Source organism: Cyanistes caeruleus, chromosome 7 (genome assembly GCF_971803275.1).
Source record: "Cyanistes caeruleus chromosome 7, bCyaCae1.hap1.1, whole genome shotgun sequence".
NCBI classification, from domain to species: Eukaryota; Metazoa; Chordata; class Aves; order Passeriformes; family Paridae; genus Cyanistes; species Cyanistes caeruleus.
The window spans coordinates 15,866,234-15,879,919 of record NC_141707.1 but is presented as its reverse complement, the minus strand read 5'-3'; the positions used below and the strand labels follow the sequence as shown (position 1 = coordinate 15,879,919).

At 34.1% G+C, this 13,686-nt stretch overlaps 1 protein-coding gene across 13 annotated transcripts in view; it reads left to right on the top strand.

Annotated features, from left to right (window-relative positions):
- ADAM23 (ADAM metallopeptidase domain 23) overlaps positions 1-13,686 on the top strand; it is a 67,208-nt gene that overhangs the window by 22,328 nt on the left and 31,194 nt on the right. For all 13 annotated transcript variants that reach the window (XR_015289152.1, XM_086897319.1, XM_086897328.1 and 10 more), the window contains 9 exons: positions 627-709; positions 1,384-1,447; positions 3,714-3,786; positions 4,287-4,360; positions 5,225-5,290; positions 7,745-7,816; positions 9,961-10,127; positions 12,057-12,141; positions 12,894-12,984. Coding sequence is in view for 12 of the 13 variants with exons in the window: in XM_086897319.1 (XP_086753445.1) it covers positions 627-709; positions 1,384-1,447; positions 3,714-3,786; positions 4,287-4,360; positions 5,225-5,290; positions 7,745-7,816; positions 9,961-10,127; positions 12,057-12,141; positions 12,894-12,984 (775 nt within the window). In the remaining variant the exon portion in view is untranslated. The remainder of the gene's footprint in view (positions 1-626; positions 710-1,383; positions 1,448-3,713; positions 3,787-4,286; positions 4,361-5,224; positions 5,291-7,744; positions 7,817-9,960; positions 10,128-12,056; positions 12,142-12,893; positions 12,985-13,686) is intronic.

Here is a 13,686-nt window from a genome sequence, read left to right as displayed (position 1 = left end):
GAAGAACAAACAGCAATTTCTTTACTCAGATGATCATTTTTAAAGAAAAAAAAATCTCGAAAAACTTTGAGAAACATAATCAAATCTAGCTGTTAAAAAGCATGTTTTATGCATTCTTACTGATGGAAGGGTAAACACACAATGATTACTTTCTGTGAAGTACTTTGATTTAATTATACACAATAACATGTAAGGAATTTCAATCAGAATCTGAATAACTCATTAAGTAAGATGCAAAATGGAAATAATACTGACATAGACAAAGTGTTTGCATTCTTGTACCGTCTCAAGTTACGATAATTGCATAAAGAATGGGTTTAATGTGCATGTTGGAGTTTGGATGACATGACACAAGAATTAAAAAATATTTTTATGATGAATAGCAGGTTTTACAAACAATTGCTGAGAGACAACCTCACTTCAGGATTTTTAATAAAATTTTTTGAGGATACTTTTTATTTTTAGTTTACCTAAGCTTATTGCTGATACACAGTAAAGACAAGTACATAATGAGGTAAATGTATATTGTTACTGTTAGATTTTTTTTTTTTTTTGGCACTGATTTTAAGCAACAGACATTAAATCAAGATAATTTTGTGTGTGTGATTGTTTTTAAAAATTATTAGGGGGGAGAACATTGCTACTACCATGGAAATATCAGAGGTGTGAAGGATTCCAAAGTTGCTCTTTCAACTTGTAATGGACTTCAGTAAGTGCATGTTCTCATTTTTTAAACAAGGCTATAACTAATTATTATTCTTATATATTGTATCTTAATATGGGAGGAACTGAAACACTACAGGCTCAAAATTTTTTTGATGTTTTGAACTTTTTTATTAGTATCATTAGAATTAGTGTTTTGATGCTGTCTCATGAAACTTTTGAATACAGTAACTGCAGTAAATATTTCCCCAGATGACTTACTATGGTAAAGGATAAACAAGAATTATATTTCAGCAGTTTGCATGCTCAGTGTTCATGTAGGATTCTGTCATAGAAAAATGGATCTTTTTGTTAGATTGTACAAGGAAAAAATGCAAGAAATTAGCATTAGTTACTGCTAAGTGCAACTCAGCTGTTGATTGTATTTTGCGTGCTCAGTGGTGTCTTAGGACTTCCCTTTTCCAAGGTCATATCTTTATCCCTTTTGGTACTTTATCACTGCATTGCCATTACATTTAGTGTTAGTCCATTAAAATGTGCCAGGTATCTTAAAAATCCCCCAATCTTGGCTTTAGCTACATGTGGTAGTAATAAATATATATTTAATATTGGTCAGTTTTTCAGCCCTAAGTTTGGTTTTGTCATATCAAAATTCATATCCTGGAGTCAAACCGATTGCTTTGTAATCCTAAATATCACTCTTTATTCTCCATGTTCTAGTGGCATGTTTGAAGATAGTAGTTATTTGTACTTGATAGAACCAATGGATCTGACCCACACTGCAGTAAGTTTCTTTTTGTCTAATTTATTTGATTCAGGAGAGTGCTCAAGAAATAGCAAATCAAAGTATTAGAATAAATCAATGAGTGATAGGTCTCATGCACTCATGAAAATGAACAGTATTTTAAAACACTTGATTTGAATTTGTTTAAGGTGGCAAATACGTAGTTTTATCTATGACTTTTCTCTGCTTTCCTTTAATCTTTTTTTCCCTACTTGCTGTTGGTCATTTAGATGCTGGTAACAGAGAAATAAAACTGTTTCCCATAGCACATGGTTATGGACTATCAAAAATTTCATCAATTTGCTCTAGTACTTGAACTAAAGTGTTTATAAATTCATTGAAAGGATCTCTGGAACTCATTTATACATTCCTCTCTAAATAGTTGCATCAGATTGCTCTTGGCCTGCCATGATTGCACAAAAAAGCACAATTAAGTAGATAATTTCATCTAGGTATCTTAAACTTTGTATGTCTTAAGTCAGTGATCATTGTATAGCTTAAATTATTGTGATCCAGCATATTCAAAGATAAGATTATGCTGAGCCAGCATATAGGACTGCCTTTATGCAAGTATTTTGCTATTATTTTTTTTGTTTGTAATATGTACAACAGTTTCTAAAACGTTAGCTGTTAATACAGCTGACATAATTTCACAGACAATAGTAAAACCAGGTATATTTCTAACTTCTGAATGATTCAAGTATTTGAGTGATTTTCAGTGAAATGATTTTGCAACATTGAGACAGAGAATTCTTAAGGTTTTTATCCTGCTTGGTCTGTAGGATGTATTGCAGATGCTGTGCCACAGTTCTCAAGTTTGTCTCGCCCTAGTATGTATATGGCAGTATATGTCTAGTATGTGACAAATAATTAAGGCTGCAGAACTGACATGTTTTAGTGACTGGGAAGCTGAAATGATAGTCTGATTAAAGGTCTGCAAAATCATTGGCTAATACTGTCAAAAAACTGGATCAACATTCAGAGGACTCAGTATCATTTGGACAGTCAATTATTGGGCTATAAATGAAACTTCAGAGACGTAGGAAAATATTACTTGTAAAGGAATCAGTCTCCCCAGGAACAGCAGTACATGCTGTGTGTCTGTGATGTAACACATGTTCATAAAGGTTGCAAGTCTAAAAACAGACAACACAGATGCAGTAAATTCATGGAGATTATGTTTATATGAGGAAGAAGAAAATTTGACTAAACTTATTTTGTTACTTGGGTGAACAAAGGAAACCAGGATATTTCTCTGAGGGGTATTTCAGTAAAAATTGTGAGTGGAGTAAAAATTTTGGTTACCAAAAGTGAAATAACATTTCCCAACTCAAAGTTTCAAGTTGAACTCTAAATAAGAAAACAGATGAGATGCATAATTTTCTCAAAACTACTGAAAATAATACAGGTTACAGAGAGCTTTCAGGGGCTCATTTCTAAATTGTAGTATGTGAGAGAAATATCTTGAACACAGCCTTCAGCATGTACTTTATTCAGCTTGATTAATCTTAACTACAGCAGATATTATATAAAACTCCCCCTCCTTCCCCCCAAAATCTAACAAATATATGTGGTATTCCCCTTCAGTGTGCTCTGTATTTCTTAGGGAAGTTACAGAACAGTAGCAACCTACCCTTTGAGAAGAATCACTTGTTTTGGCAGGCTCTGCAGAGGAGGTGTTACGGAAGAAAGGAGTTGTTTTCTAGAGTAGATACTCAAATGTGATAATTTGGGGTATGTCAGACTTCTAAAGAAAATACACATTAAAATTCTTGTCCCTTTAAAGTGTGGAATACACCGCTAAAAGAGGTGAAAGGGTCCTCTTAAGGATAGTATATCGACTGGTTTCTTGCAATTTGCTACGATTAGATAGGATTTTTTTTCATAAATAGTATTAGTTGCTTTTCATCTATGGAAGGAAGATTTCAACCAGATGCAGATATTCTAGTTTGATTTATTAGGGTAAGGGATCTTTATTCTCTGATGCTAAGGCTTTTGAAGGACTTTTTAAGGTAATCTCAAAGATATCTGTGACAGTTTGGTTTGGCTTTTTTTGTAGATTGGTCAATTTGCTGAAGCAGAGAGGCTCTATGATTTGCTCAGGATTGTAAATAGATTGCTTCAATTTAGTACTATCCCAAACTAGTACTATAGTTGTTTGCATTTTATAGAAAAAATAATAAAAATTATAAATACTGAAAGAAGTGCCACATCTTTCATTTGATGTTATTAATTAGAAGAAAATTTCACGTATTTTTATTTTTAGGAAAGTAAAAGTAGGCCACATATCATCCAAAGAACTTACGGAACACAAGCTTCCAAGCAGTTGCAGGACCTCGGTATGTTTTTGCTTATTTTAAATATTGGAAATAATTGTACATATAAATTGGAAAATTTAAATAGTAGGTTAGCAGTGTTTCTAAAATTGCTGATTATATAGAAAATCTTAAAATCTATATTTATCTGCCTTTTCTTCACAATTATTGCAATGGAATATAGATTTTTCAAAAGCCAGCTGTAAGATTTTCATCCACAGACCTGTATTTAGCTTTCCTCTGAAAATCACTGGATTTAATCAGCGATATTAATGTTACTGAGGCAATGAGGTGGAAGAAAATGTATATTCTAAGCTCAGGTTATAATTTCTTCTCCTCTCTTGCATGCTTTAAGATTTCTGAATTATTTGAGGTTTTTATATATTTTACATCTTTTTAAAAATAAGCTTTTGAATAGCAAGGGTGGTTCTAATTTTGGTGATCTTAAGCTACTTTTGGTTTGGACAGTGTGCATAAGTAGTTTAAAATAATGCCGTGAAATTTTTAAATTGTAATTTTTACAGAGACTGACTCTAGTTCTGAATGGCCATTTCTGTCTGAACTGCAGTGGCTGAGGAGAAGGAGAAGAAAGAGAGCAGTAAGTAGAAGTGTAACCCTAAGTTAAGACCATTTATAAACCCAAACTCACTAATTTCTGTAATTTTTAATGTCAAGAGAACATAGGCTTTAGGAAACAAGTATTTTTAGAAGCTTAATATTGTCACATAATACAGTTACCAAATGAGAAAACAAGACTTTTCTTCAAAAGTAGAAAATTTGGAAGAAAGTTGATAAACATTCTTAAGTGACAGCAGTGTTATGCATCAGTTAAATTGAAATTCAGTAGTGGAACTTCAGAAATTTTTTTTGTCTGCTTGAGAATAAAGAATTTTGAATGAACTCTTGCTACTTTGTAGATATCTGATTTTATAGTCTCTTGGCTCATTAAGTAGCATGATTAAATCAAAAATCCAAATGAGGACACCTAGAACTGGGTTACTGGGAGAACATTATCTTCCAATTATGGGCAGTCCTCATGATCTTCACATGCGTATGTATCAGTTAGGGGAATAATTGAGTTAAAGGAAATTATTCTGTATTTCTTCACTGGGTTGCACAATTCACGCCATATTTTTGAAGGTGCTTATGTATTTAGCAGTCTCCTTCCTCATTAAATCTGTGGTGGGTAGTACTTAATGAAAGGAGGAGGGAAGCAGTGGTGTTATCTGCACTGAAGCAAAAAGAGTAGACCCTGAACTTTCTTAGTGATGTGGTTCAGATTCTCTGAGTTACTGGAGCTATGATTCTTTACCCTACTTGTATTTCTCATCCAGTTGTTTACTGGTTTACATACCCTAAACAATATATATTTAATATTTATATATAATAAAAATCAGCTGCAGTTATTTTTGAAAATCACTACATCTTCATGATTTCTCAAAGTATTTCTTTGATTTGTCAGTTATCTCGTGGTGTCTTTGAAGAAATGAAATATCTGGAACTCATGATAGTCAATGACCACAAAATGGTAAGTATATCAACTCAGTGGTAATCTTCCTTTTGGTGACTGATTTATCTTCCATTTGTAGGCTAATGTACAGCACTGTGCTGCATTAACTGCTTTTGAAAGGCCCAGGATTTTATTTATCAGCAGCTGTTAATATTTGTGCTGTAAGACGCACTATAGGCCATAATACCTAATGAAGCTTAATATTACCTAAGATTTTCTGGGGCAATTATATATTTAAAGTGAATCTGGAGCAGTTTGGTATCATATGGATAAATTAATATGCCCATGACCAACAAAGTAAAACAACAAAACATTTTTGTCCAGAACAAACACACTAAATGTTCTAAAATTACATCCTGTCTTTGAAGTTATATAGAGAGAGGTCAGAATTTGTTACTTTGAGTTTAGTTTTACTAATCTAAATTTTAATGCAGCAAAACATGTAGACAAAACTCTGATTGTTCTTCATGGTTATTCCATATTTATAAATATGAGTGATAATGGAGTGCAAGGTAAGTTGTTTGTTTGATTCAGAAAGTGTTTGTCATTAAAAAAATGCATGGAGGGTGGAAAGCCCAACTTTTCCCCCTTTTTGTCTTGAGGGATAACTGGAAAAAGTCAGACTGTGACATTTGTTGTTAGCAAGACTTCTTTTTTTAAAAATCAAATTCTGCTGATACATTAGTTTATACTTACTTTGTTTGCAAGTAAAGAGCTTTTTATGTCTCTCACCCTGCTGCAAGTTTCCCAGTGCTTTGTGGAGTTGTGGGCTCTGTTGTCAACACTGAAGGATGATATTTAAGTGCAGGAAATAGAAGATATCAGAACAGGATGCAGTAATTCATACTTGTTCCAGTGCTGAATAGATGGATAATGTACCCTCCCCTCTCTAATAAATCATAGAAGTGGTCTGGGAAAACATAAACTATGTTTTATCTGGTTTAATTTAGCACTGTGGAGGGAATTTGAATGGGTGGAAAAAGTAAAAGAGAAATTTCTTGAGCTGTTTTTCTTTGTAAAGCCACCTGGTAGGAAACTCCTTGAAGAGTGTTCAGGTGTCGGTTATTTAGCAGTAGGGCACAGTAACTGAAGTTATGGCCATTTTGTTGTTTTGTTTGATGTCTATGCTTGGTGTTCCTTATGAAGAGAAAATATTCGTATGTCTGTCTCTTTCCCCTGGCTTCTTGTATTTCAAACATGCATGAAGGTGTTCACTACACTTATTACAGACGTTGTTTTCTCCTCTCACACTTTATTTGTTAGAACTTTAGACCACTAGATTTTTTGCTTCATAGTTATCAGTGACTTAGAAGCAAATAATCATTTTTTTCAAAGAATAAAATGAATAGACTTAGGTTAGTGTTCACAGTTAGGAGTCACAGCCTGCCAGTCTGAGAGATCACTAAATGTACTTTCAAGGTTTTCTGCTTACCAGGAGAGGGCAGGTTTCCCCTGCAGCAAAGTGTCTTCTTCCAAGGCCTCTTACTTAAAAAAGTACTGTGTTTCATAGAGAGAATAACTGACACTTTCGTGGAACACTGTGAGGCAATGAGACTTGTTGCTTTTATCAGGTAGTTGGAATTAGTAAGTTTTTTGATAAAGGTTTTTTCCCCTGTTCTAAGCAATTTCACATTCATTTTCTATGAAATTTTGAATACCTTTTTTTCCTACCTGTAAATCATAGTGTGTAATGTAATATCAGTTTATAATCTTACAGTTTCTTGAAAGTCATATGTGTTCATGTTTAGATACCATAGCTGCATCTTTAAAAAATTTGACTTGGAACAGAAGGGGGCAGGAAGAGGAAAGACATGAAAGCTTTGTGATGACAAGCACAGATATTATGAAGCAGAACTTGTAATACAGCTCATCTAGGTCTATAAAAATAAAAAAAAATTGAAGTTAGAATTTAAGATATTCAGCTTAACTCTTTTTGTGTTCAGACACATATTTACTTTTACCATGTGCTCCCTCTTCCATTTTGCCTTTTCCTATAACTGCTGCTACATGCCACAAAACTGTTGTGCTATTGTGGAAAAGGAGGCCTTTGCACAGGATAATGCTTCATGTCTTATAATTAAAGTGCTGGAATGTGGTTACTACAGTCTGATATGTAAATCATCAGGTTAAGCAGTTTTAATGGTAATGCATCCTCTCAATTTTGAGTTCATGTTTATGTACATATTTACCTGTAATTTTTGGTTATTTGAACCAATTATTTGAACTTTGATTCTAAACATGCTATTTCTTGTGGTTAAATGCTCCTTTTACAGTTGGGAAAGGCTGCATAACATGCATAGCTTCCTTTATCTTCCAGGGATTCTTGAATATGAGATATAGGCTGTGATCTGAAAAGTTTTTTTAGTTTTTCCCTTACTCTTTCTTAAAATATTAATTTTACTTTCATGCTGTAAAAATAAAGAATTAATAAATATTTAAGTTCTCACTGTGTTCTACTTTCTCTTCTTCTAGTTCAAAAGGCACCGTTCTTCAACTGCATACACAAACAATTTTGCAAAGTCTGTGGTAAACCTTGTAGATGCTGTAAGTATCAATGTTTCTTCTGAAAACTGATTCACTGACTTCTACTTCAGCATTGCATTAAAAATGTTATTTTTTTCAGATACCAAATTTCAATTGCACATTAAAGTGCCCTTCTAGTTCCTCTGCAAAAGAATAGCCTGGGATGAATGTATAAGAAACTTCCAGATTATCTGTGGCATTTTTCTTAAAGCTTGCAACTGTCAGTTTGCCCTTGGCAGGGGTGATTTCAGTATCTGTCACCAATTAAGAATGAGATTTAATCAAATTTAGATTTATGAAAGGAATCTAACTACAAGTGATTGAAACTGCAAGTATAGCTCGTAAGGGATACATATATCTATTGGGAGGAAAAGTGATTGAGTAAAAAAATCTGCTTTATAAACCTCTATTTATAGCTTAAAAACAAACAAAATGCCACTGTAGTACATTACACATGGGTGAACTGACAGAGATACCATACTTGTATCTGTGCTAAATTGAAAACAATTTTGCATACAGCATATAAAATAAAAGTAATATTTGTAGTAAAATTAATTTGGTGTTTATTTTCCTCTTTTTGATACACATATAATGATCACACATGTTTTAGAGTTCTGTCTGTAGTGAAAACAGGTAGGTTTTCTAGTAGGAATGATTACAAAGGCTACCAAATTCTGACTCTGAGTTCCTTTTCTATGTGACATTATTGATACCAGTGGAACTGTGTGATATGATTCATTGCAAAACATTGTCAACAGTTTGTTTGGCTCAGAAGAAACAATGCAGTATTTGCTCTTACCCATAAAGTATACTGGATATATATTGAAAATTTAGGTGTATATATTTACATTACATGAAATACTAGAAGTGTTTTGGAATATTTGTCTGTAATGATCTCAAAATGCCAATTGCCTTAAAGAAAAGTTAACTAGGGAAGATAAAAATGTAAATAATTGTAATATTTCTGCAATTTATGTTAGACAGACCCAAAGAAAAGGTGGCATCTTTATTTTTTCCTCATCTGATAATTATTTCTTTCTTCTGCATTTTAACAAAAGTTATTTCATCCATATTTTCTTTCTCTATTATGTCTGGTTTTTTTTCCATTTTTATCTGTGTGTATGCAGAAACATCAAGCTTCATTCTTGTGTAGAATTCAGTCCCTTCATAGAGATCTTACAAAATGACATCTTAGTGGCTTTTTCTTTAAGTAAAGCATGAAAAAGAGCAGGATTTTCTGCCTTGTTATTCCCTTGTGTCCATAGGGTGTGGGCTGTATTTCTTAGGGATTTATTGTTGGGAAAAGGATATTGGCATTCAGAGGCCTTCAGGTTCTCTGCTCCCTCTTCCATTCTTTTGTTGCTGTTTGCTTCAGGAAATAGAGGTTTTTCTCTCAGCAAACAGAAGTAAAATCTTTATTGACCCATCCCATGTCATTTCAGGCAGTTTAATTTCATTGTGTTTTCTCATGTTATAAATAATTTTCTGTGTATATTCTTAGCCTATCTCCTCGAGACTGAAGCATGCTAATACTCTTTTCCTTCAAAGGTCTTGGACAAAACTGAGTTTAGTTGGTCCCTATCTCATTTATATATATATATGATTGTTGTTTCCTTGTCTATTGCTACAGAAAATTTATAGAAAAATCAATATTTTTCCTTAATTCCATGAAAGCAATGTGAAAATTAAGTGATCATACTATATAAATGGTAATCAAGCATTAATTAAAATTCAGATTTATTGGAAAACTGAGAAATTATTTAATCTCAACTTTAAAATTGTCTTTGGCTACTCTTTGAGGTCACTTTTCTTTTTCTTTAAGATCATCCAGTGTACCTTTACATTTCTTCTTTCCTGATTTTTGCACAGGTTTTCTGTAGAACTCAGTGGCAAAGTTATTTGCCATGAGAATTTTAAAGAAAATGGAGTAGCTAAAAAAAAAAAAAAGAGAGAGCAACAAGGGTTGTTCTTTTTCCTTCTAAAACATAAAATTTAAGTTGATCAGAATATCAGCTTTTAGAAAAAGCAAGGCATTACCAGCTAACTGTTTCCCCATGTTTTCCTCCTGCTTTATCCCTCTTGTCCTTCCGCTTTATTCTTACTGGCTAACTGTGCATGTTTGACCCAGTGTTCTACTCCTGTGCCTGTCCTGTCTCTGCCCTCAGATATACAAGGAACAGCTGAACACCAGGGTGGTTCTCGTTGCTGTGGAGACTTGGACAGACAGAGATCGCATTAATATTCACCCTGACCCTCTGCAGATGCTCCACGATTTCTCCAAGTACCGGCAGCACTACATCAAGCAGCACGCTGATGCTGTGCACCTGCTCTCGTATGTACCCTTGGCAGTGGCTTAGAGTGTTATTTCCTGACTACTGCTTTTCTCTACTTGTCTCTTCTTTCTTCTTTTTTATTCCTTGAGATTCCCAGTATCAATCAGCACCTGCCTTCCTTAGGAAGCTTGATTGATATTTAGTTCCCGTTTTTAATAGGTGGAGTATATACCATGGTCATGTTGATGTATATCTATAATGATATTTGAATGTCTTTGCAACCTGGGGACAGTGTCACATGGGAAGTGTCTTTTGATGAGTCCTTAAGGACACTTAGCTTTGCTAATCACGTGTGTAATGTGCTGCTTTTCCAGTTATGATCAGGAGAGGGCAGAGCTGGCAGGATTATATGTTGCCACAACAGTGTTCCAGTTAGTATATTTATTCACACATGTAGCTGCAGTGATGATTTGTTAATGGAAGGTTTTCTCCATTAGAGCTGTGTTCTGAGACACAAGGCATATTGAGGGGAAATTCCACTTGCATCACTAGGCATGATTTCAGCCTTGAGCAAGGATTATTTTACTTCATGGCATTGTAAGGAAAGAGGAGGAAATGTGTGTTTTGCTGTGCAGATCTTAAGCTACCTCCCAGCAGCATGACATACTGTAAGGATGGAGTAACTAAAGTCTTCCATGGGATTGTCCTGTAGTTCATCTTCTGCAGAAGAAGATAAAAATAGTGGATGAAGAATTTCCTCCAGATTTCCTTAATACAGTGCAATACAATGCTGATTTTGCTCTTCATAATACAGGCACACTGCTGCTGACATGCACTCTTAGTGACTTCCATGCATGTTTAGTGTCACCTGCTGAAGAGTTTGCCAGCATCAGGCTCTTCTCATGGTGAAATGTATCAAATCCAACCTGAAATACAAGAAATTTCATTTAAACATAGGGAAAAAAAACCTCTTTCACTGTGAAGGTGGTCAGATGCTGGAACAGGCTGCACAGAGGGACCATGGAGTGCCCATGCTTGGAGATTTTCCAAAGCTAATGAAACATGGCATGCTCCAGCTGAGCCTCCTTGAAGCTGGGGAGAGATGAACTAGAACATTTCCAGAAGTACCTGTCAGGCTCAGCTCTTACTTCAATCCTGTCTGTCATAAAGCCCCTGGCTATTAGTGTTTAGTTAAGGTGCAGTCTGAAAGTTCTGATGGCTGTTAGAATGTTCTGAAAAATAAATACATATCTGTATGGGGTACATACAGGTCATTCAAAAAAAAGCCCAAACCAACATTAATTTTCAGGGATTAGGTCATTCATACATCATGCAGTGTCACTGTAGGTTGTTTGTAGGCCTGTTATGATGATGAAGTTAAAATAGGTGTCATTCATAGTAATTTATAGGCATTGTATTGAATAATTTAGGTCTTCCAGATGACATTATTTAACTAAATTATTTGGGGCTTATTAACAATAAATGAAAGGAGACAAGATTGAAGAGCACTATTAAATTACTTTCCCTTTAGGTATACTTCTCAGTCTTTTCATTTGGATTTGAAACTAGAGTTTAAATTGGTTTGGATTAAGATAATAATTTAAAAAGTTCTCAGTACTGGTACATGTCAGGACAGAATTCCTTCCTGACAGATTATAAATTTGAATATATTGTTAACTTTTTAGAGAAATGTTATCACTGTATTGTCTTAGGGATCTGGCACTTAAGCTTTCTGTGCTTGGTTTGTTTGTGGGTTAAGACTGATTCTGACACTTCAAGAGAAAAAAATCATATTTTTGTGAAAGCTTATATAAACCACCTCTTTCAGTGTTGGTGTTCTGTTTGTAAACTTGCAGTTGCTTTTTATGCTAGAAACAGAAGAATGTACATGAAATCTATCATAGTAGTGTGAGAGTATGGTGTTTCAATAAGCTGTTGGTGCTCAATGTCAATGTGTTATAGTTTCTTCGTTTTTATTTGTTTGTAAGGAATGTGACATTTCATTACAAAAGGAGCAGCTTAAGTTACTTTGGAGGTGTTTGCTCTGTGGCCAGAGGAGTAGGAGTGAATGAGGTAATTTTTTTTTTCATGACTAAAGTGAAATAAAGTAGAATCTCTACATTATAATCTCAAGAGTTTGTATGTTTCAGTATTGAGGGCTTTAAAGATAACTTGCTATTAAAAAGTTAGGATTCTCACAGCCTTTTTTGATCATCATCAAACTACTGCTTGGAAAGTTTTCTTTTTAGAAAATATTTCTGCTGTCTGCATTATTCTCTTAAAAAGAACTTAAACTTGCTCTTATTATATTTGAGAGAAATTTAGACCCAAAAATCTCAGGGGTATTTGAAACAGCAGTGAATATCTTTGTCTTACCACTGTAAGACACTTGATCTTCTGAGGTACCAATGGCATATAATTCTTCCTGAAACTTTTAAACATTGAAATTAGAAAACAAATTGTCTCTGTGATTTTTCACTGTTGGTTTTTTTTTTATTCAGTGTAGTGTAAAATTGATAATGAAATTCTCCTGGTTTTACATGGGTTAAATCCTACTACTACAGAACTGTATTGCTTATATATCATAGACTTCATTTTTTAGTTTAACCAGTGGGGAGAGATTGCCTGAGATAAGGAGAGCAATATTTTATCTGTTATGTACTTTATTGAGTTTATTTTCCTTATATACACACAGAATTGTGATTGACTGCACTGAATTATTGAAATCGTAGGTATATGGTAAGCCAGGATGAGCCAGTGTAGTGTTCATTGCAATAACTAATGGGTTTTTGTTTTTGTATAATTGTGCTCCTCTTGGAATGCAGTATGGCCTCCCTTTGCCCATGGCCCAGGAATTAGCACAGAGTCTTGCTCAGAATCTTGGAATACAATGGGAGCCAGCTGCCAGGAAACCGAGTATGTACATGGTGTCTTTTTTCTTCCTTAGCTAAATACATAAACACTTCCTTTATTGTGTTTGAAAGAAATGCCAGAATTGCTGTAACTGTAGAATAAGAATTGCTGCTTTTGAAAATCTATGTACTGAAATTTCAGCTTCACCAAAATAAGAGCTGCCAGGTTAGCAACATTTTGCATGACCTAAGTGATGTCCTGTGTTGAGAAGTTAGATTCGTTACAAAAATTCAAAGGTATATCAGTAAAAACAGCATTAATTTAATTTAGAACTCCTTTTCTCTCATAATGAAATCTGTATATCCAATAGAACAATCACTGGCTTCTTAAAATGCAAAAATACATGATTTAAAATTGAAGAAATGGTATGGAGTTGTAACATAGTCCAGTGTGACATTTGCTTAACTTGTTACCTTGCTGATTCATGGCCAGACCAGATTTGTGTAGCCTTAACACATATAGTGTTGGTACAAAAACTGCTGCAAAGCCCTTTTCAGGACTAAGGAAAATGGTTTGGTTTTTCACTTGCATTTTGCAAGCAGCTTGGCTACCTTTTCTCTTTGTTTCCTCTTTAAAAACCTGAATGATAATATTGACTTTATTGTGGAATCACTTCAAAAATCTGTGAGTTAGGAAACCATGATTAGGAATATTGTTTTGTAAAGCATTGCTTTTGAATTGTGTAAACTTGCAAATTGCTAAAAT